Source organism: Peromyscus californicus, unplaced genomic scaffold (assembly GCF_007827085.1).
Source record: "Peromyscus californicus insignis strain IS unplaced genomic scaffold, ASM782708v3 Scaffold_13__1_contigs__length_99412109, whole genome shotgun sequence".
In the NCBI taxonomy this organism is placed as follows: domain Eukaryota; kingdom Metazoa; phylum Chordata; class Mammalia; order Rodentia; family Cricetidae; genus Peromyscus; species Peromyscus californicus.
Genome location: NW_026294424.1, coordinates 23,984,252 through 24,008,590, shown reverse-complemented (window position 1 = coordinate 24,008,590; position 24,339 = coordinate 23,984,252). Strand labels below are relative to the sequence as shown.

The window sequence follows — 24,339 nt, the reverse complement described above, 5'->3', positions numbered from 1 at the left end:
CCACTGTACAGAAACTTGTAAAACCATCCTATGGACAGACCAAAACTGGTTCTGTGCTCAGTAAGAGAAACAGGAGAGAACAGCAGCAGACGCGGCAGCACGGTGAGAACTCTGGCCCTCAAGCTGGTGCCCGCCCTGTGGGTCACATCAGGTGACAGCAGGTGCAGGGCCAGCTTGGGACACAACGAAGTCCTGTCTCAAGAAAAAAGTAGGGTCTTCTACTCGTAACAGGCAAAGCAGGATGCCCATTAACAGCAGAACAGATAACATGGTGAGGCATTTTCAAACACTAAGATTCTCAGCAGGCTCTAGGCATTTTTTTCCACCAAAAGGCCAGACATGAATATTTTAGGCTTTGCCATCCAGTCTCTGTTCTAAGTGCCCAATTCTGCCCTGGGAGGGCAAAAATGAGACAATTTATCACACTGACATCTGACGTTCACATTGTTTTTTATGGGTCACTAGTTTTTAAACATTAAAAATATAGAAAAGCATCTCTCTAACCCTATTACTAACTTTAAGAGACCTAAGAAGATTATTAGAGAGCTGGCAGGATGGCTCAGTGGTTAAGAGAACTTGCTCTTCTAGAGGTCATGAGTTTGATTCCTACACCCACAAGGTTGCTCACATCCATCTGTAACTCCAGTTTAAGGGGATATGGTGCCATCTCCTGGCTTCTGAGGGCACACATGTGGCACACATACATACAGTCGGGCAAAACATTCAAACATATAAGTAAATGTTGCCAGGTGTGGTGGCATAGGCCTTTAATCCCAGCACTCGGGAGGCAGAGGCAGGAGGATCTCTGTGAGTTTGAGGTCAGCCTGGTCTACAGAGTGAGTTCCAGGACAGCCAGAGCTACACAGAGAATCCCTGTCTTGAAAAAACAGGGGAAAAAACTATAGAAAATCAGGAAAGATAGCCAAGGAAGGAAGGGAGGGTGGGAAGAAAGAGAAAGAGAGAGGAAAGAGAGGGGGATAGAGGAGAGAAGGGGGGGAAGAGAGAGCATGCCAAAGACTGAAAAAATACATCTTTCAAAAGCATCCCTGGTAACATACTTCTTCCAACTAGGCCCCATATTATCAAGCGTTCCCACCACCTCTGGGCAGGCCATCAGACTGAGGTGTAAGCCTTGAGAACATGGTCTTTGGGGGATATGGTGGTTAGAATGGAAATGGCCTCCACAGGCTCACAAATTTGAATACTTGGTCATGAGGGAGTAGCACTATCTGAAAGGATGACCATGTTAGAGGAAACGTGTCACTGGGAGTAGACTTCGAGGTTTAAAAAAAAAAAAGCCCATTCCAAGCCCAAAGTCTCCATCTTCCTGCTGCCTATGGATCCTGATGTAGAACTCTCAGCTACTTCTCAAAGATTCCTTGGATTTTGTTGTTGTTATTTCGGTGGTGGTATTTTTTTTCCTGTTCCAGAAAAAGTATCATAGAAGCTAGGGACTATACACATGTACGAGCACTATGCCTGGCTATACAAAACTGTCTGTAATTCGTTTTTTTAAATAAAAGAATTAGTTGAAACAATTGCTTTTTAATTTTTAGATTTGTTTAGTTCATGTGTACGAATGTTTTGCCTGGGTGTATGCATGTGTACCACTTGGTATCCTGGAGGACAGAAGGACCTCTGATCCCCTAAAACTTCAGTTACAGATGGTTGTGCACCACCATTTGAGTGCTGGGACTCAAACTTGAATCTTCTTGAAGAGCAACAAGAGCTCTTTGTTTGTTTGCTTCTTTTTATTTTTCAAGACAGGGTTTCCTGGGTAGCCCTAGCTGTTCTAGAACTCACTCTGTAGACCAGGGTGGCCTCAAACTCACAGAGATGCACTTGCCTCAGCCTCCTGAAAGCTGGGATTAAAGTCGTGTGCTACCACCACCCAGCTCCCCACTTCAATTAAATTCTACTACATTAATTTATCCATCTGTATGTGGGCATGTACTTGCCACCCATGTACTTGTGAAGGCATGCGCTACCACCACTCAGCTCACAATAAGAGCTCTTAACCAATGAGTCATCTCTACAGTCCCATTGAAACATTTTTATTAAAAAATCATTTCTAATTTCAAAATACCAAGCCAAATGTTTACATTTCTTTTTGTACCAAAATTCTTACTGTTGAATAGCCAGCAAAAGCATTTTTCCAACTAGAACATTCCAGAAAAAGAAAACATTTAAACATTGTTTGTGGATTCCTGCAGCATATTAGCAAACCAATATTCCACTGCCACCTACAGTAGAAAAATAAAACTACAGCTTATAGCTAAACCTAAAAGTATGCCCTCTTCTATCTATGAGCCCATATTTAGCTCAGGATGTTGTGTTATGCCAACCCTCAAGAGACAGATGCAAGAGAATCACTGCAAGTTCAAGGCCTGCCTGGGCTACCCAGTGAGTCCCAGGAGAGCTTGCTTTAAAAAGAATGAAACCCGCCGGGCGGTGGTGGCGCACGCCTTTAATCCCAGCACTTGGGAGGCAGAGCCAGGCGGATCTCTGTGAGTTCGAGGCCAGCCTGGTCTCCAAAGCGAGTTCCAGGAAAGGCGCAAAGCTACAGAGAAACCCTGTCTTGAAAAACCAAAAAAAAAAAAAAAAAAAAAAAAAAAGAATGAAACCCGGCCGGGCGGTGGTGGCGCACGCCTTTAATCCCAGCACTTGGGAGGCAGAGCCAGGCGGATCTCTGTGAGTTCGAGGCCAGCCTGGTCTCCAAAGTGAGTTCCAGGAAAGGCGCAAAGCTACACAGAGAAACCCTGTCTCGAAAAACCAAAAAAAAAAAAAGAAAAAGAAAACAAAAAGAATGAAACCCACTGGATGATGGTGGCACATACCTTTAATCCCAGCACTTGGGAGGCAGAAGTAGACCAATCTCTGAGGTTGAGGCCAGCCTCGTCTACAAAGAGAGTTCCAGGACAGCCAGAGCTGTTACACAGAGAAACTCTGTCTCAAAAACAAAACAAAAAGAGACCCCCATCTCAAATAATGTACTCACACATTTTTAAAATTTATTTTCATTTTAAATGCATTGGTGTTTTGCTTGCATGTATGTCTGTGTGAGGTTGTCAGGTCCCTAGAACTGAAGTTACAGAAAGTTGTAAGCTGCCATGTGGGTGCTACGAATTGAACCCAGATCCTCTGGAAGAACAGTCAGTGCTCTTAACTGCTGAGCCATCTCTCCAGCCCTGAACTCACACATTTTTTATTGATGTTTTATTTTATTATCCAAACCATACAGTAACAGTAAAAATATTTCTACTGTAACAGGGCCCCAGACCTTAGCACGACCGACTCCATGATGGAAGTGTCATTCAGGCTGTAAAACTCAGCACACAGACAGCACCGCCTGCCAAAAAATGAAAACAAAGACCTAACCCATCACAGTCCATAGTTCGGGGCAAGTCTCTAAATGTACTAACCTCGCTTTTTGGCTTCTGTATTTCTGGCTAACTGTTCTTGTTAACTGAAGTGTATTAATCCAGGATATGGTTTTTGTGTTTTAGGGGAGATAAGCTTAGGATGTAGTTAGGAATTTAGAATGTGAACCTAATGTCATGAGACTCTGCATAATAAAATATAACTTTTGTTATACTAACTACGAGTACTTCTTGCTTGCAACATAGAAGCAGGCAGATCTCTGTGAGTTTGAGGCCAGTCTGGTCTACAGAATGAGTTCCAAGACAGCCAGGGCTACACAGAGAAACCCTGTCTTAAAAACGAAATAACGCCGGGCGGTGGTGGCGCACGCCTTTAATCCCAGCACTCGTGAAGCAGAGACAGGCGGATCTCTGTGAGTTCGAGGCCAGCCTGGTCTCCAAAGCGAGTTCCAGGAAAGGCGCAAAGCTACACAGAGAAACCCTGTCTCGAAAAACCAAAAAAACAAACAAACAAAAAAAAAAAAAACGAAATAACTTTCTATTGGCTTAAACCCATGTCCGAGTAGTCTTCTCCGGTGAATACCCCACAACACTGCATTACACATTAAATGCAAACTCTTTTTGCAAATAACAAAACGCATTTAATGTTTTTTTTTTAAAAAAAAAATTCTAGAGAGGAACCAGGGTCAGAGAGAGGGTTAAGTTGGTAAAGCCTTGTCAAATAAGCATGAGAACCTAATTTCTATCACCAGCGCCCACATAAAAGCGCCTGGGAGTTGGAGCTACCGGCACCCAGCACGGAGGGCTGCGACAGCACCAGGCTCAGGGACTTGGGGAGCAGTCCCGGGGGGCGGAGACACAGGGAGCCGGAAGCGCAGGCTCAAGCAGGTGGCCGACTTCCAAGCCGGCCTTTGACTCCCTGCGTGCGCATGCGCACACACTCCTACTGGCGCACTGCGCTCACACAACCGTGACTCAGCCGGTTCAACCCTCTAGGGTGGTGAGAAAAAAAGACAGCTGAGCCTGTCGGTGCCAGGCTGTAATCGCTGTTCAGGGAGGCAACTTTAAAAAGCAGAACAGCTTAGCAGTGCGTGAGATTTTTCAATCCACAGCGCGCGAAAGAAAAATTATCGCGATACCTGGGAAGGCATCCACGCTCTGCGGTAAGATGGCAACACAAGAGGCTGTGATTCCTGAAAAACTGAGCCACAAAAAATACAGGGCTGCCCTGAGGAAGGAGAAACGCAAGAAACGTCGGCAGAATATGGCTCGGCTGAGAGACCTTGCAGCCCCACCGGAAGAGGAGGAGGATGTTTCTACTGACGAACAACTTAAAGAGAAATTATTGGAGCTAGAGCGACAAAAACTACATGAAGAGTGGCTGCTGAGGGAGGAGAAGGCACAAGAAGAATTCAGAATAAAGAAGAGAAAAGAAGAAGCTGCTAGAAAACAGAGGGAAGAACAGGAGAGACAGATAAAGTTGGAATGGGAAGAACAACAGAAAAAACAGAGAGAAGAGGAGGAGCAGAAGCTCCAAGAGAAGAGGGAACGAGAGGAAGCGGTGCAGAAAATGCTGGACCAGGCTGAAAATGATGGCACTTGGCAGAACCCAGAACCGCCCCAGGAATTAAGACTGGAGAAATACCGAGCCAGCTGTCCCTTCTACAGTAAAACGGGGGCGTGCCGCTTTGGAAACAGGTGTTCACGGAAACATGACTTTCCCACGTCAAGCCCCACCCTTCTTGTGAAGAGCATGTTCACAACATTTGGAATGGAGCAGTGCAGGAGAGACGACTATGACTCTGACGCCAGCCTGGAGTACAGCGAGGAGGAGACCTACCAGCAGTTCCTGGACTTCTACCATGATGTGCTGCCCGAGTTCAAGAACGTGGGGAAAGTGATTCAGTTCAAGGTGAGCTGCAACTTGGAGCCTCATCTGCGGGGCAATGTATATGTTCAGTACCAGTCGGAAGAAGAATGCCAAGCAGCCCTCTCTCTCTTTAATGGGAGATGGTACGCGGGACGACAGCTTCAGTGTGAATTCTGCCCAGTGACCCGGTGGAAAATTGCAATTTGTGGTTTATTTGAAATGCAAAAGTGTCCAAAAGGAAAGCACTGCAACTTTCTTCATGTGTTCAGAAATCCCAACAATGAATTTAGAGAAGCTAACAGAGACATCTACCTGTCTCCAGCTTGGACTGGCTTCTCTGGTAAAACCTCAGACAAGAGGGAGAGGAAGGACCACCATGAGGAATACTATGGCAAGCCAAGGACTGCCCACTCGAGTCCACACCACTCCTCCAAGAGAAACAGGGAGTCGGAGAGGAAGAGTACTCACAGGAAGAAATCTCACAAACAGGAAACAAGGGGTCATGAGAGGCACAGTTCAAGAAGAGGGAGAGAAGAGGACGACAGTCCAGGCCCACAAAGCCAGAGCCACAGACCCTGAGCCAGGCTGAGACAGCATCACTTGGGCCCAAGAATCTGGGACCAGGCAACTCCAAAACTCCACTACAGAATAAAACCTAACCCAGTATCTTTCAGACACCCCAAGATACTCAAAACAAAACTGATCACAAAGGAAAGGCATGGTGACTCGATCTAATTCCCAACCAAGTGACAGTCTTGTGGCTCTAACAGAACCAGGTATTCATTGTTCCTTAGTCTTTTGCTGTTACAATTCTTAGTTTAATGTTATTGATGTTATTTTCCATACAGTTTAAACTAGCATTCATACGTTGAGTTTTCTTGTGATAATCAAGATTACATTAAACTGTGATGTTTTATTATACTTACTAGTATATTAACATTATTTTTATATCCTTTGAATATGTTTTACTTAGAACACATAGGAGTACAGAAACACTAACGTCCCTTGTTTTTAGACAGGTTCTCACTATGTAGCCCTTTCTGGCCTGGAACTTGCTGTGTAAACTAGACTGGCTTTGAACTCACAAAGATCTGCCTGCCTCTGCCTGTCAGCTGCTGCTGGGGTCACAGGAATGTACCACCACCTCAATCTAATAGTAATTTTTTTTTTTTTTTTTTTTTTTAGTTTTTTGAAACTGGGTTTCTCTGTGTAGATTTGGATGTCCTGGAACTCACAATGTAGCCCAGGCTGGCCTCAAACTCACAGAGATCCACCTCCCTCTGCCTCCAGAGTGCTGGGATTAAAGGCGTGTGCCTTTTTTCTTCATTTTTCTTTGGAGGCTTATGTGTGTGTGTATGTCTGTGTGTGTGTGTGTGTGTGTGTCTGTGTGTGCTTGTATGAGGGCTTTAACCTGTGGGCTCATAATGATCTTTTTTAATCAGATCTCAAGTCTTGAGAACAAGTTAGTGAAATTTTTAGGTATCTACCAAGTAACCAACTTCTAAACATAATTTACACATATTATTTCCAAATACTAACATGGTAAATTTAAGAACAGATGTTTAAGTATTGAGAGCCGCTGGTAGCAAAAATCCACGAGAGTGTACAGCAGTGACAACTAGAGTTCAGAAGGTCAACCTATCAGAACTAAGGGTTCTGTTAGAGGAAACCATCATGCAAGGCATTATGGAATTACTGCCTTTCGAATGAACTGGCTGTCTCTTGCTGTAAACTTCTTGTGCAATAACAGCCATGATTCTCCCCATTTACCGTGCATTTCCATGTTATGTGTACATGTAATCTCACGATTACACCTCAATCTTGGGCACAACTTTCCCTATACATTTGGGGTAATTGGACAACTGTCCCCAGCTGTGTTTATTTTTCATTAACATAAATCTGGCCAGGGCCATTCTCTGGACAAAAGTATTTCAGCTAAGATACTTTTTTCCAAGGACAAAACTGTACATAGATAAACATTAGTTCATCTCACCCACAGATATAGAAAATAACCACTAACAATTAAATTCTCAACTCCTTACCTTCACCCCAGGTTATTTACACAAGACCCTAATTTAAGAGACTTACTGCCCACATTCCTAGGATGGTGTTTTAGCCATTTGCTAGTTAATGTGTTAAGGTAGTTACTTCCCACTGACCCAAGGAGATTGCCTACATGGCCAGGCAGGTGATAGGTGCCAAGCTTCTTTCTTGTGCAAATTAAGTTTTTTTTTTTTTTTTTTTTTTTTTTTTTTTTTTTTTTTTTTTTTTTGGTTTTTCGAGACAGGGTTTCTCTGTGTAGCTTTGGAGCTTGTCCTGGAACTCACTCCGTAGTCCAGGCTGGCCTCGAACTCACAGAGATCCGCCTGGCTCTGCCTCCCGAGTGCTGGGATTAAAGGCGTGCGCCACCACCGCCCGGCCGCAAATTAAGTTTTTATTCCTCCTCAGCCAGGTGCTATTCCTAGATTTTCTCCTCAGAAATTACTCTGAGTCAAAGTGCTTTTACTAACCAAATACTACATGCTCTGACATAGGTTGCTTAGCCACCTAGCATATGTCCCCCTCCCTACCAGAAAGCAGCTGCAGCTGGGATGAGCGGGAAAAGTGGCACCAAAGACAGTTTACTTTCTTGTGACTTACTGACCCCTAACATTCTACCTAGCCATTTCTAGATTATAGTTTGAGCACATAAATTCCCTAATTGGTCTTAGCCTTTAGTTGACCCTACCAGAGAGCTCCCCTTTAGTCACTCCCCTTTTGGGTTGTAATTGGAAGCTGACAATTAATTGCTTTATGTGTGGGTCCTTATCACCTCTCTCTGAGACCCTGAAAACTTCAAGCCTCGAATTGCTTTACCAAAGAATTACTGTGTGGGTCTATATACTGGTTCTCTGAGAGCACTGGGGGGATTGAACAAAGATGAGGATGGAGATGGAAAGAACTAGGTAGAATGATGAGAGAACAGCAGGAGGGACTGAGAGCAGGAGGGACTAATGGGAGCTAAGTAAGAGAGCAGAAAAGAAACTGTGTAGATAGAATTGACTGAGGAGAATAAAGTGAATGGACTAAAGAACTCAGTGTGCTTAGATTCACTGAATGCCCCTCAGATTAGAATCCTCAGCTGGTTGGTAGACTCTTCCACGGACCCTGGGAGAAAACAATATAGGCTGGACCTATTGTTTGCGTTATTTAAGGTAAGGGTTAGCATCTTTATGTAAATGTTCAGATGATAATACTTTAGGCTTTTAATGCCAAATAGTATCTGTCCCAGCCACTGTTATTATATTGGCAACAGCTGCTACAGATAAGCAAATGAATGAGCATGTGACCATGTTATGGCAAAGCTTCAGTTGTCAAAACAAGAACAATGGAGAATGTAACTGAGTTGCAGTGCACTTGCCTAGCATGGCCATGACCATGGGTTTAATAACTCATGGTACTACCAAACAAAGCAATAAGAACAATAGGAATGGGCATGTGGTGGGGAGCATGGGGGCATCAGGCCAGATTAGTCCTACAGCCATAATCTGCCACCCCTGACTTAGTGTTATATTTTCTGTTCTCCCCACACAGAAATTGTACTTTCACATTGCCCAAGCTAGCTCTAAACTAAGCTCACGAGTCTCCTGTCTCAGCCTCTCAGGAGTTAGGACTACAGGCATATGCCACTGTGCCCAACTCTAGTTACCTTCTCAATGCAGCTGGCACATTTAAGCACTATCCATTCATTCAAATGTTCTACGAATGTCTACTAAGTACCTATCACATGCCTTAAGAAATAAGTATTAAAGAGGGAAAATAATAAAGTTCTGCCTTCTTTACACATGTACACACTAGTAAGGATATTATAAAAACTCAGGTAGTATTATTAATTCTTCATACCAAATTATAAATGTGAGCTGAAAAAATTAGACAATGTGCTGTGACTGGTGGTACACACCTTTAACCCCAGAACTCTCTGTAGATCCAAGGCCAGTTTGATCTACATAGTGAATTCCAGGCACACAGTGACACCCTGTTTCAAAAAACCAATAAACACAGGCTGGAGAGATGGCTCACTGGTTAAGAGCCCTAACCCACATACCATAACTACTTTATTAATTTCACAATTCTTTGGGCACTATCCAGAAATCAAATATAGTGTGGGGCCAGCAAGATAGTACACTGGTTAAATGTGCATGCAGCCAAACCTGAAGATGGAAATTTGATCCCTGGAACCTATGTGGTGGAAGGAGAAAACTGACTCCTCCTGTAAGTTGTCTTCTGACCTCCACATGTGCACCATAGTACACACACACACACACACACACACACACACACACACACACACACACACACCATAGCGTGAATGAATGGGCTGCTTCACATATCCATAAGCAGATGAAATGTTTGCCCCTTTGTGATTAACAGGTAAAGCTAGAGTGCTAATGTTCCAAACAAGGAAATTGTTGTTCCATTCTACAGTACAAATGTCAACCAGCAACTTCACATGCTGCTTGGCAGCTGCTGGCAGTGTCTCCACTCCTCAGCCTTCCGCTTCCCAGAATTCTCTTCTCTGCTTGTCCCGCCTATACTTCCTGCCTGGCCACTGGCCAGCCAATCAGTGTTTTATTTATACAGAACGATACCAAAGCAATGTTATGTACTTACACACCTAACACACAGACGGTAGTGGACACGTGGCAAGGTATAGATTTATAGAAATGGGTTAATTTAAGATATAAGAACAGTTAGCAAGAAGCCTGCCACGGCCATAAAGTTTGTAAATAAATATAAGCGTCTGTGTGTTTATTTTATAAGTGGGCTGTCGGACTGCCGGGGATCCGGAGAAAACTCTAGCTACACAACATTTAGAAACAATGTGAAAATTAGGAATCTGAAACTGGTGCACAACACATTGCCAGGTAGTTGGCAATAAGGAAACTGTTACCTGGGGTCAGGCTTGGGTTTAGCTCAGCATTACAAGCTTACCTAGCAAGTACAAGATCCTGGGTTTGACCCTCAGCACATCAAAAGAGATTGCTAATGAGTGCCCACCATGTTCTCTAGGAATTCCACATTTCCTCTGTTCTGTCCTCTGGGTCTCCATTTCTATGCAGAACATGATTTTCTAGGTGAAAGACACGAGGTCCACTACCATCTGTGTGTTAGGTGTGTAGGACACGAGGTCCACTACAGTCTGTGTGTTAGGTGTGTAAGACACGAGGTCCACTACCGTCTGTGTTAGGTGTGTAGGACACGAGGTCTACCACCATCTGTGTGTTAGGTGTGTAAGACATGAGGTCCACCACCGTCTGTGTGTTAGGTGTGTAGGACACGAGGTCTACCACCATCTGTGTGTTAGGTGTGTAGGACACGAGGTCCACCACCATCTGTGTGTTAGGTGTGTAAGACACGAGGTCCACCACCATCTGTGTGTTAGGTGTGTAAGACACGAGGTCCACTACTGTCTGTGTGTTAGGTGTGTAGGACACGAGGTCCACCACCATCTGTGTGTTAGGTGTGTAAGACACGAGGTCCACCGCCATCTGTGTGTTAGGTGTGTAGGACACGAGGTCCACTACCATCTGTGTGTTAGGTGTGTAGGACATGAGGTTCACTACCATCTGTGTGTTAGGTGTGTATGACACAAGGTCTACCACCATCTGTGTGTTAGGTGTGTAGGACATGAGGTCTACCACCATCTGTGTGTTAGGTGTGTAGGACACGAGGTCCACTACCATCTGTGTGTTAGGTGTGTAGGACACGAGGTCCACCACCATCTGTGTGTTAGGTGTGTAAGACACGAGGTCCACCACCATCTGTGTGTTAGGTGTGTAGGACACGAGGTCCACTACCATCTGTGTGTCAGGTGTGTAGCCTGCTTCAAAGCAGCAATGACAGCAGGATTAAAGGAGTAAGTGCTTCACTTTTTCTTGCCTAATCCACCAAATATTCCTTACTACATACCCTCATATTATGATCAGATTGGACTGTTCACCATTTTAGTGTGTGTATGATGTGTGTGTGTGATGTATGTGTGCATACACATTCACATACGTGACTGCAGGAGCATGTGTGCCAGTATACGTACAGAAGTCAGAGGCCAACCTCAGGTGTTTGTCCCCACGTTCTACTTGGTTTGAGATGAGTTTCTTTGTTGTCTTTCCACTCTGTGTGCCAGGCTAACTGGCCCTAAGCTTCTGGGATTTTGCTGTCTCCACCTCCCATCTCCTCAAATTGCAGACACTTACACTACATGACCAGTTTTTAAGACTTTTTAAAAAGATTTATTTGTTGTATGAGTATTTTGCCTGCATGTATGTCTGTGCACCTCAAGTGTGCCTGGTGCCCAAGGAAGCCAGAAGAGGATATTGGATTCCCTGGAACTGGAATTACAGATGGTTGTGAGCCCTCCTTTGGATGCTAGGAGCCAAACCCAGATCCTATAAGAACAAGTGCTCTTAACTGCTGAACTACCTACACGTCCAGTTTTTATGTGGGTTTTCGGGATTCAAACCCAGGTCCTCACACTTGTGCAACAGTTACTTTTACCTACCAAGCTATCCCCAGCCTATTCATCATCCCTTGAACATGCTCTACATTTTTCCTACCCCACATCTGCTATTAACTTTGAGTATACCATAAAGCTGCCCTTTATCTAAGTCTAGAATAATCACTTTGTTCAAAAGCAGAAAAATAGCATCTTAAGAAGCCTGCCAGAGGCTGGGAGTGGTGGTGCATGCTTTTAATCCCAGCACTCAGGAGGCAGAAACAAGCAGATCTCTGTGAGTTCAAGGCCAGTCTGGTCTACACAATGAGACCCTGTCTAAAAAAGGGGCGGGGGAGGGGGGGCTGGAATCTGGCAGGGTAGCAGAGGTTTATTATGATTACTGCAACACCTATCTCACCATAACTCTTAGTCTGTGAGGAAGACACTCCGGTAGTAGGAAACAAAAGGAATGTGAAAGACATCCCATCCCCAAATGGATGGAAGAGCAGGCCCAAAGCCTGGTGATAAAACAATGGCTGCATTTCAACAAGGAAAGAGACCCACCCACTCCATTCTCGGTTCCTCCTCCTGAAGGAGCCACGATCCTACCTGCCCCCAGTCTCCCAGGTCCTCCTCACTCTGGTATAATGCAAGCACCCAACATGGGCCCCCTTCCTCCTGGGATGGTGCCTGTGGGACCTGCTCCCTGGGATGAGGCCACCCTGGAAGACCACATGCCCTTGACGCCCAGGCCTCCAATGATAAGATGGTGCTCACCTGGCATGGCATGACTCAGATAAGGGCAGGGGGTTATCAGGGCTGTGTTTTTCTGTTTCACTAGGAGATATGGGGCTGCATCTGGATGTTTTATAGTGACATGACAAGGAAAACCTCTCCCCCTATCTAGAATAGGGAATAGTTTTAGAGGGGAGAAGAGGGATTTTTTTTTTTTTTTTTTTTGGTTTTGGCTGGCCTCGAACTCACAGAGAGCCGCCTGCCTCTGCCTCCCGAGTGCTGGGATTAAAGGCGTGCGCCACCACCGCCTGGCAAGTAGTTTCATTTGTATTGTGAACTGTGAGAATAAAAATGTTAGCTCTTTTAGTTAAAAAAAAAAAAAAAACTGGCAGAAAAGATACCTCCTTTCTGTCTACAGTTGCTTACTCACTTCTGTTTGTAAATATAACGTCCTTACATCATACATATCTACGTTATGTTCCCTTTTATTAAAGATGGATGGGCTGGTGAGATGGCTCAGCAGGTAAGGACACCTGCTGCCAAGCCTGACCATCTGGATTAGACCCCCAGAAACCATCTGGTGGCACACACCTTTACTCAGCACTCAGGAGGCAGATGCAGATGGATCCTGTGAGTTCCAGGCCAGCCAAGACTATATAATGAGACCCATCTCAAAAACAAAAGCAACTCCATATGGTGGAAGAAGAGAACCAACTCATTCAATAAGTAATCTTCTGACCTATGCACAAACAATAAATAGATATATGAATATAAAATTTAAAGAGTAGACATTCTCTGCTTAAAAATCATATTTGCCCAGGTGGTGGTGGCACATGCCTTTAATCCCAGCACTCGGGAGGCAGAGGCAGGAGGATCTCTGTGAGTTCGAGGCCAGCCTGGTCTACAGAGTGAGTTCCAGGACAGGCTCTAAAGCTACACAGAGAAACCCTGTCTCAAAAAATAAATAAATAAACAAACAAACAAACAAACAAACAAACAAATAAATAAATAAATAATATTTGCGCTCTATGTTTTCATAAGAATCAGACATTTGGGGCTGGAGAGCTGTCTCAGTGGTCAAGAGCGTGTATTGCTCTTTCAGGGGACCTGAGTTCCGATCCGAGCAACCCCCATCAGGCAACTCACAACTAGCTGTAGCTCCAGTTCCAGGGGATCCAACATCTCTAGCCTCTCCAGGCACCTGCACTCAGCTGCACGGGCGCACATAAATGCATACAATAAAAAAGTGATTTGAAGCAGAAGTCACCCTGAGCACATGTTCCCGTCTCACTGACCAGGCTTCTCTCCTGGCACTCCGGCCGGCCAATCACTGCAGAGCCTGTGCTGTCCCACAGCACTCCTGGAAGCACTGCCCACTTCAGGTGCTAAGAGTCATGTTGGCTTTACAGCCCAGACCCTCTCGGGACACTTGAGTATCTGCATCTTACTTAGCCACATATTTCAAATGAAATAAAAGAGACATCTTGCAAACAATCTCTTCTCTGCATTTGGCAAATTTTATCTCTATATAATAAATCAAAGAATCATCTAGAGATAAGCAGTAGGGTCAACATTAGATCCTAAGATACTGCCTATAATATATGCATTTCTTCCTGGCCTGCAATCCCTTATCCTCATCCTTGTGGACCAAGGAAACACCAAACCAGATAACAAATTCCCCAGAAAACCTTCCAGGATTACTTGAAGATTTGATAAAATAGAAGGCATCTAGTCAGGGCATATGATACCAATAAAATTGCTTAGAATGTCCACAATCATACTGAGACTTTTCAAATTATATTTTGATGGTGCTGGCTCAAAACTAGAGCCTTGATTAAACAGGCTAGGCAAGTGCTTTACATCCCCAGCCTTTGGCTTGTTGAGCTATGTATGCACAAAACCTAAGCTGGCCTTCAGTCCAAGGTCCTGTCTTTCCCTCCAGGGTGTTGGCATATCAGGCCTGTACCACTCTGACACTACTTTACCACCACAAGTGACTGAGACATTACTCCTCCCATTGCATGAGCCAATTCCAGTCAATTTCTGTGAAGTAATTGCATTTTTTCTTGTATTCAAATAGTATAAGAAAAATTAGGTGGTGGCACATGCCTTTGATCCCAGTACTCAGGAGCCACAGGCAGGTGGATCTCTGAGTTCAAGGCCAGCTTCATCTACCTGGTCTACAGAGTAAGTTCCAAGACAGCCAGGACTACACAAAGAAACCCTGTCTTGAAAAACAGACAAGAAATGTAATAAATAAAAGCATAAATATTTTTAATAGTAAGTTAATTTTTTTTTTTTTTTTTTTTTTTTTGGAGCCTGGGTTTCTCTGTGTAGCTTTGGAGCCTGTCCTGGAACTCACTCTGTAGCCCAGGCTGGCCTCGACCTCACAGAGATCTGCCTGCCTCTGCCTCCCAAGTGCTGGGATTAAAGGTGTGTACCACCACCATCCGGCGCAAATTAAATTTTAACCCTAATTTTAAATAGTGTGGTTTTAGGTTGTTAAGACACCTTGTTTCCTCATCTGTGTGCATATGGAGGCAAGAGGCCCACATCAGGTATCTTCCTCAGTGCCTCTCCACTTGGTGTGTAAGTGTGTCTGTGTGTGTGTGTGTAAGTGTGTGTGTGTGTGTGTGTGTGTGTGTGTGTGCATACACAAGCCAGGGAACAACTTGTCACAATTCTCTTTCTACCATGTGGATTCCATGTACTGAACACAGATTGTCAGCCTTAACAGCAAGTGCCTTCACCTGCTAAGCTATCTCCCTGACCTTATTTGCTAGTCTAGCACACGGTCTCTCACTAATTGGCTAGGCTGGCCAGCTGGTCAGTGAGGCCTGGGCCTCTGCCTTTCCACACATCACAAGTGCTGGGTTACAAACATGCCTGGCTTTTTCCTGGGTGCTAGGATCCAAACTCAGGTGTTCCCACTTGCACAGCAAGCGTTTTACATAGTGAGCCATCTCCCCAGTCCAACCACTTCATTTCATTTAAGATAATTTTTATTTTATGTGTATGAGTGTTTTTGCCTGCATGTAAGTATAGTGTGTGAGTGCCTGGTGCCCATGAAGACCAGAAGAGGGTGCTGGATCTCCTAGAATTGGAGTGACAGACTGTAGTAAGCTGCCACATGAGTGCTAGGAACCAAACCCAGGCTCTCTACAAGAGCAGCAAGTGCTCTTAACCTCTGAGCCTTCTCTCCAGCACCCCTATTTTTTAAGGCAGGGTCTCTCACTGAACCTGGAGTAAACAGACTGGGTTAGAACGGCTAGCCAGGAAGCCCCAGAGACCCTCCTGTCTGATTCCCCAAGGTCTGGATTGCAGGCACCCGGCATTTACATGGGTTCTGGGGATGGACTCAGGTCCTCAGGCTTGCATGGCAAGCACGTGACCAACTGAGCCATCCCCTCAGCCCCATGCTCTAATCTTCGAAATAGGTAGGTGCTCACTATGGTTTAAAAAATACATTATTTTTAGTTTTTCTTTTCTTCACACTTTGGCACTAGAAGCATTCCTATGACTAATTCTGGGTTTAAATCAGACTAAATTAATATGGCCATTAGCCACATGTGACCACTTTAATCATTTGAAATGTGGCTAGTTGCAGCTAAAAATGTTTTAAATGTAAAATACACATATTTTAAAGACTTTGTGAAAACAATACACTGTATAGTCGTTACATAAATGGTAATACTTTGAATATACTAGTTAGATAATTATAACATCTTACTAAAAAAAAATCACAGAAACCAGCTGGACAGATAGCTTGGTTCTGATCTCCAGCACTCATGAAAAGGCTGGGTATGGCCAGCCACTTCTGTAACCCCAGCACTGGCAGGGCAAAGGCCAGCATCTCTGGAGTTCCTGACTGGCCCAGCCAATCAGTGAGCTCCAGGTTCAGTGAGGGCCCCTATCTGGAAAGAGTTGGAGAGCGATGGTAGTACAAGGCACTAGCATAGACCCCTAGCCTTCATATGCATCACTCACACAAACACACACCACAGCAGGGTGTGGTGGCAGATGCTTGTAATTCTGGCATTTGGGAAGTGGAAGCAGGAGGATCAGGAACTAAAGATCATCCTCAGGTACACAGTGAGTTCAAGGCCAGTGTAGACTACCAGAGATCCTATATCAAAACCGGCGTGGAGATTAGAGAGATGGCTCACGGTTAGGAGCACTTAATGCTCTTTCAGAGGACCTGAGTTCCCAGTACTCACATGGTGGCCTACAACCATTTCAAGTGATCTGGCACCCTATTCTGGCCTCCGCAAGCACCAGGCACCACACTCATACACATAAAAATAAATCTTTTTTAAATTAACTTCACCTGTTACGTTTCCACCTGACAGTTTTCATGAGACAGTCTGATGTATAACTTCGTTCCATTTGGTGAATATACCCTTCACCATAAAGTCGATTCTTTAATGGTGTTTACTCCAGCTAATCTATCCTTCATCTCGCCAACCACCTCATTCTAACGCTCCCAACTTCCACAACGCAGGAAAGCTGTCAAGCACGCTCTCACTCTCCTCAAACAAGGGTCTCACTAGTAGCCCTGGCTGGCTCGGCTGTGCTGGAATTCGCTCTGTAGGCCAGGCTGGCCTCGAACTCTCACAGCTCTCTGTACTACCACGCCCGGCTGCAGCCAATCACTCTTAGAAAAGTCCGGGACGGAGAAAACTCGAAACTTATCTAACTCCAGACACGGAGGAGTCCTGAGGGATTTAAAAACCCAAGGTTTTCACCGGTGTGTGTCCCCACAGCAGAGCCAGCTCTGGGGGAGCCACAGAGCCGCCACCGAGCAGCACCGAGGCGGGGGGCGGGTCTGCGGCTGCAAGCAGGGCAGGGCCGCGCGGTCCCCCAGCTGTACCTTAAGAATCCCCCTCATCTTCGCCAGGAAGGGGCGGAACTCCTCCAGGGGCACTTCCGGGTAGAGCTGGCTGTGCAGCAGCTCCTCGGTGATACCCGCGTGGCCGTGGAAGGCGCTCTGCGCCAGGCCGCTCAGCAGCCCGCTCAGGGACTTGCAGCCCTCCAGCTCGCCCGCCATGGCCAGGGAGAGCCCTCCGCCCAGCGGCGGATCGCGGCTCCGCTACGGCGGCCGAAACGGGCCGGAAAAGCTGGCCAAGGCAGCCACGGAGCGCGAAGCCGCGTTCCTCCACTAGTCAGCATAAGCAGTTCTCGCTCTTGCCCTGCCACACGCATCCACTGCTTCGACCACAGCCAATCCGTTGACTTTCCCTTAGGTCACCGGGCTTTCACTGTGTCCTTTTTCACCCAAAACGGCGCTCAAAGATCGCTTGATGAGATGTATGAGCTATAACTCCGTAACTTGGGTGCCTGTATCTCATTCTAGAGCTTGCCTTGATGTTTGCAGAGACCTCACACAAAGGTGTTTTGTTGTTTGTTTTTTGTATATTTGTTGTTTTGTTTTTGAAATAGAGACTTATTATAGACCCCTGACTGGCCTGGAACTCACTATGTAGACCAGCCTGTCCTCCAACTCACAAATATCTGCCTGTCTCTGCCTCCTGAGTGCTGGGATAAAGGCATGTGCTACCATGCCTGTCTCAAATCAGTTTTTATATCAACATTTCAGACCTAATTTAAGAAATCCTATTGCCATTGTTTGTGCACTGTTAAGTCCTTAACGAAGTGTACATTATCCATGATTTCCTAAAAGGCAACTTCAGAAATGTTTTTGTGAATCCAAGAAAAACAAGTCTAAAGACAAACTATACTTTCGTGTTAAATGTTCCTATAGAGATTGCAAAAGCCAAGTGTGGTGGCAAACACCTTTTAGTCCCCACGTCTAGGAGGCAGAGGCAAGGCCAGCCTGTTCTACATAGTGAGTTCCAGGAAAGCCAGGGGTATATAGAGAAACCCTATCTTAAAACAACAAACAAAAAAGGTTGCAAAGAATGAATAGGAAAGGGTGCAAAAAGGTAGCGAGCTGGACAAAACAGCACTACTAAGCACGTAACTTCCAAATCCTCACCTGAAAGGCCACGGCCAAAGTATTCTCTGTGATGTTTGCCACTGACACACAGAAAAGATTATCTTGCCATGTTTTGTTTTCTCAAGTTTTCATTACATCTACTTCGTGTGTGTGTGTGTGTGTGTGTGTGTGTGTGTGTGTGTGTGTGTGTGTCCCGACATGCCACAGAATCCGTGTGGAGGTTGAAAAACAAATTACAAGAATGGGTTCTCTTCTACCATGTGGACCCCAGAGACTGAACTCTGGTGGTCAAACTTGGTGGGAAATGCCTTTAACCACTGAGCCATCTCTCTGGCTCCATTTCTTTTCATTAAAGATTTGTTTATTTGTGTATGTTCCCTAGAGTATGCATGTGCTCCACCTGCAGGCAGGTGCCTAAGGAAGTCAGAAGAGGGCTTTGGGTCTCCTGGAAATGAAGTTACAGGAGGCTGTGACCCACCGGATGTGCTCTGTAAGAGCAGTCAGGGCCTGAGAGCCATCTCTCCAGCCTGGCCCCATTTCTTAAATTTTGAGAGTGAATACTTACCTGGACATATTTTGACTGCTTACATTCCTACTTATTTGCCCATTTTCTCTAAGGTTCCTGTCATTTCACTGATTGCTAAGAGCTGGTTTTTAGCATTTATTTACTGTGTGTGTGTGTATGTGTATGAGTAGCTGCCACCATATGTGTGTAGAAGTCAGAGGACAACAGTATTGGGAATTTGGTGCTCTCCTTCCCCCATGTGGGGTCCACGATCAAACTCAGGTCATCAGGCTTAGCAGCAGATGCCCTTGCCTGCTGAACCATCAGTGGGTCCAAGAGTTCTTCATATTAAATATTAATGCTGCTCATCTATATTAAAATATATCCCTCAAGTTTCTGTATCTATACTTGAATCTATTAACCTACATAGAAAGTCTGGTAGGTTTTACCAACATGATTATTGTGTATATGTCTCAGCAACTGAGGATTATTTTTATTTTTCTCTTTCGGAAGAATGTCCAGTATACAAATAACACTGTTACTTGGGGAGCTGGAGAGATGATGGTTCTGCAGTTAACAGCGCTTGTGCACAAGCACGAGGACCAAAGTTCACATCCCAACACCCACACAACCAGCCAGGCAACCTGCCCATGCCTACAACCCCAGCTCTGATCAGGGCGAAGCCAGGAAAATAGTTGGGGCTTGCTGGCTTCCAGCCCGGCGGGGTGGGGGTGGGAGATGCAAACTCCAGGTTAAGGGGCAGAAATGTAAGAGGACACCAGATGCCCTCTTCTGGCCTGAGAATGTGCACACCGCTTACACACACACATGCCCGTACACAGACACATATGAACACACACAAATAAATATTTTTTATTGTAATGTAGTATTCCTAAAATCAAAATTACTTTTCTTTCTTCCTTCTGAGTACTTAGGACTGAACCCAAGGCTTTGCATAGGCTAAGCATAGTCTACAGCTGGGCTACAACCCAGCCCTTGGCTTGTTTTTATTTTGTCTATTTTTGAGAGACTTGCTACATGGCTCTTTATGAAGCCCAAGCGTGGGTGAGGGGCTCTTATCTACAGGAGCATATACCACATGAGAGGGCAGAGCAGCTGCATCATTGAAAAGCCCATCATGGCAGAAGAGACAGCTCCAAAGAGCTGCATCCTGGCAACTTCACGCTCAGCCTGAAGACAGCTCCACCGAAGACTTGGTTCAGGATGTAGACCAGTGTCTTTCATAGCGAGCATGAGACTCTGGGTTCAGTTCCCCAGCATCGCCACCAAGAAGGAGGAGGAGGTGGTGGAAGACGAGGAGGAGAAGGAGCAGACAAAGAAGAAGAAAAGAAGAAAGAAAAGGAGGGGGGACGAGGAGGAGAAGGAAGAGGAGGAGGAGCAGATGAAGAAGAAAAGAAAAGGAGGAGGAGGAGGAGGAGGAGGAGGAGGAGGAGGAGGAGGAGGAGGAGCTGCCTCAAGGGTTTTCGGTACGTAGTCTACATTATGGAGGGAAGCTGTGGGCCTCCTGTGATGGTTAATTTAACGTTGATTATCAAGTAGAAAGGCCCCAGGAGACAAGTCCATGGGCATCTCTGTGAGAGACTGTGTAGATTAGGTTAACTGAGGTGAGCGGCACCAGTCAACGGGCTAGAACTCTGAACTAAACAGAAAGGAGAAAATGAGCTGCATACTAGCATTCACCACTCTCTGCTTCCTGGCAGTGGCTGCACAGTGACCCTGCCTCTTGCTCCTGTTCCCAAGACTTCCCAGCCAAGATGGCTGCCCCCTCACCTGTGAGCCAGAACAAACCCTCCCTCTTAAGTGACTTTCGTCAGATACTTTGTCATAGCAAAAAACAACTAGCATAACCACATGACAATTTCAAACTTTGTTTTCATTTCAAACGTTTTTATGTTATAGTATGCTTCCGTCCTTTGCTAAAGCTTCAGATTACCTTCTCTGCAAGCTGTAAACGTCCTTCATGTGGAGTCTACAATCTCTGTGCTACCCCCGTCCGAAGCCTCTCCACAAACCCTGAGAACTTCAAGTTACCACTTCTCCTTGTCTGCTTTGCTTTGGTTTCTTTGAAACTGGGTCTGTACTTAGGCTGCAGCCCAGGATAGCATGAAACTCACCATGTAGACTAAGATGGCCTCACACTCTCCTGCCTCTACCTCCTAAATACTGGGATTACAGCTATGAGCCACCACACACAGCTAGTATAGGATGTGCAATTCAATGGGAAAATGTAAACATTTATTTAATGGTGTGACAGTCCTCATAAGGACCCACAAATTGGCAACCCCTAAATGCTTTCATATTAAGTTGAACAAAGAGATTATGAAAAAGAAACCAAACTCTCTCTCTTTCCCTCTTTTTTTCCTCTCTCTCTCTCTCTCTCTCTCTCTCTCTCTCTCTCTCTCTCTCTCTCTCTCTTTCTCTGTGGAGGAGGCGGGGAAGGAACTTAAGGAAAAAATGGTTATTTTTTTTTATCAAGGTCTGTTTGTACAGAAATTTCTCAGTCTCAACTTCTTGACATTGAAAAGAACCTTTCTTAGTCAGGTGTAGTAGTGCACACCTTTAATCCCAGCACTAGGGAGGCAGAGGCAGGAGGATCTTAGTGAGTTCGAGGCCAGCCTGTCTACAGAGCAAGTTCCAGGACAGCCAGGGCAACACAAAGAAATGCTGTTTCAAAAACAAACAAACAAACAAATAAATAATAATTGAATAGATAGATAGACAGATAGATAGATAGACCCTTTCTGTTATAAAGAGACCATTTCCAAAAGAAGGTTTTATTTCCTGCTTTAATAAAGTAAAATGGTACCGTCTGATAGCCTTTTGGCACCCACTCTTTCTTAATTGCTTTAAACTCAAAATAATCCTTATGCCAAGTGGCATTTGGGGTGGTGGTATATTCTGCCACATACCACTGCACAGAGAACCTTTTCAGCCCGGCCGACCCTAGCTGCAAATCACAAATGATCAATAGAAGACATTCCTTCTTCTGCCACCAGGGGCTGCTATTGCCACAGCTGCTGCTGCAGGTTGGCACCAGCTGCATTTTTAGAATGTTTTTCAAACCAAAGGCTCAAATTACAGTTATCTTTTATTAAATGTCAAATCACAGGTTTTATAGATAGCAGATCTGGGCACAAGGCTGTTTAGGGACTTTTCAAATGCAACAACAGCAAGGAAAAGACTCAGAAGCCCAACTCCAAGGGAAACTTCCAACCCTAACAAACAACCCTCCTATGAACATTTCCCTTTCGTCAGGACCAAATATGCCATTAAAGCCCCAGCGAGCAAATGGTTCCAGGCAGGCAAGTCATGTTTTTATCAACATTGAAAACGCAAACTTGGAGCTGGAGAGATGGCTCAGCAGTTTAGAGCACTCATTGCTCTTACAAAGGGCCCGGATTTGATTCCCAGCACCCACACAGATGGATCCCAACCACCTGTAACCCAGCTCCACAGGTCCCAACGCCCTCTTCTGACCTCCACATATGTGTTGCATATACATACATGCAGGCAAAACATTCACACACATAAAATAAAAATAAATCCTTTTAAAATGTAAACTGGGGGGGGGGCCTCCGTGCTTTTGAGCATTTGCTGTTCTTGCAGAAGAGCCAGGTTCAATTCCCAGCACCCTCATGGTGGTTCACAGCCATCTGTAACTCCAGTTCCAGAGGGAACCCGATGCCCTCTTCTGACCTCCATGGGCACTGAGCATGGACATGGTGCACATACATGCAGGAAGGAAAAACCCTCACACATAAAATTTTTTTTTTTAAATGTAAACTGATTGGGGCTGGTGAGGTGTTTGCCGACAAACCATACAATCTGAGTTCAATCCCTGGGAAGCACTTGAGGGTGAAAAAAGAGAACTGACTTCACAGAGTTGCTTTCTGACCTCCGCACACATGAGGTAATGCAAGCCTCCCCCTCCTCCATGTCATATGCACACAAAAATAATACTTTTAATGTGAACTGATAGAGTGCACATGCAAGGACCCTATGGTTTTGCAATAAACTCTCCCTGCCTGGTCTCATCTCTACCTTTTCCAATTCTTTCTTTATTACCATTCATTCTTCACTCAGCCAGCCACTCAACAGATGTTAGTTGACGGTTTGTGCTAGCCATTCTACTTCAGAGGATGCAGAGATAAATGGCAGTCTCTGTCTTAAAAGCATATATTCTTATAAGAAAAAATTACATGCAAAGAAATAATTTGAATACAATGGGCTTAGGCTCTTTACTAATTAGTACCTAGAAGTAGCATCAAGTTAGGCAACAGAAGAAGAGATTATGAACCCAGCTTGAGTAGGTTATGGACTCTGGTGAAATGCTCTGTCTCCAAATGGAGCTGTGAGACAGAGCAGCATTGAGGCTTTTGTAAGTAGCATAGCAAGAGAGGAAATAGTAATCAAGGGGAATCATCTGAAAGACGGACAAGGACTAGGTTATGTATACATTCAGATTTCTATGTAATGCCAATTTTTATACTTGGCCAATAAGGAGAAGGAAAAAAATCTTTCCTCTGGTAATCTTGGGTTCTTGGATAGAATTTGGTTTTTGGTCTTTGTTTGCTTTTTCTTTTTCTTTTCTTTTCTTTTTTTTTTTTTTTTTGGTTTTTCGGGACAGGGTTTCTCTGTGTAGCTTTGCACCTTTCCTGGATCTCGCTCTGTAGACCAGGCTGGCCTCAAACTCGCAAAGATCCACCTGCCTCTGCCTCCCGAGTGCTGGGATTAAAGGCATGCGCCACCACTGCCCGGCTTGTGTTTTTTTTTTTTTAAGACAGGGTTTCTCTGTGTATCCCTGGCTGGCCTGGAACTCACTCTATAGACCAAGCTAGCTTCAAACTCAGAGATTCACCTGCTTCTGCCTCCTAAGTGTGCCACCACAGCCCGGCTTTGGATACAACTTTGTAACAAAGACAGATAAATAAAAGAAAAACATAAATTTAAGTTTTACATGACAGAAGATTTCAGGAGGAAATGAAGAACAAAAAAATAAAACTTGCGCTAGACAATCGTATGCTTATTAGGCAGACAGTAAATTTTGGGAAAGTGATATGACAAAGGGGCTTGAGCTATTGTAGCTTTAAGAAGACAAGGATCACTTTAACAAGGTTTGCTTTACAGACTTCACTGGGCTTCCCTGCTTCCCTGTCTCTGGTGCTAAACATGTCTTCCTGAAGGCATAGTGAAGGCCCCTTTGTTAGTTACTTAGTGTTGCTGTGATAAAACACCATGACCAAGGCAAGGGAAGGTTCCCCGCCCCCCGGGGTGAGGTGGGGTGGGTAATGGTTCCAGAGGGATGAGAGTCCATCACTGGCACAGCAGGGAAACTTGGCAATAGTCAGGCATGGTGGCAGGAACAGCTGAGAACTCAACATCTCAAACTGAAAACCAGAA

The 24,339-nt window shown here is 45.0% G+C and overlaps 2 protein-coding genes across 3 annotated transcripts in view; one reads left to right on the top strand and one right to left on the bottom strand.

The window, feature by feature from the left end:
• The window catches only part of Commd1 (copper metabolism domain containing 1), a 141,113-nt gene extending 123,535 nt beyond the window's left edge, over positions 1 to 17,578 (bottom strand). The window contains exon 1 of one of the 2 annotated variants that reach the window (XR_008217417.1): positions 17,328 to 17,578. Coding sequence is in view for 1 of the 2 variants with exons in the window: in XM_052734702.1 (XP_052590662.1) it covers positions 17,328 to 17,504 (177 nt within the window). In the remaining variant the exon portion in view is untranslated. The remainder of the gene's footprint in view (positions 1 to 17,327) is intronic. The other variant, XM_052734702.1, reaches the window with a different exon arrangement.
• On the top strand, positions 4,316 to 6,171 carry LOC128108297 (U2 small nuclear ribonucleoprotein auxiliary factor 35 kDa subunit-related protein 1). The gene has a single exon (XM_052734701.1). The coding sequence runs from the start codon at positions 4,549 to 4,551 to the stop codon at positions 5,827 to 5,829; it is 1,281 nt and encodes a 426-aa protein (XP_052590661.1). The 5' UTR covers positions 4,316 to 4,548; the 3' UTR covers positions 5,830 to 6,171.
• Positions 17,579 to 24,339: the final 6,761 nt, after the last annotated feature.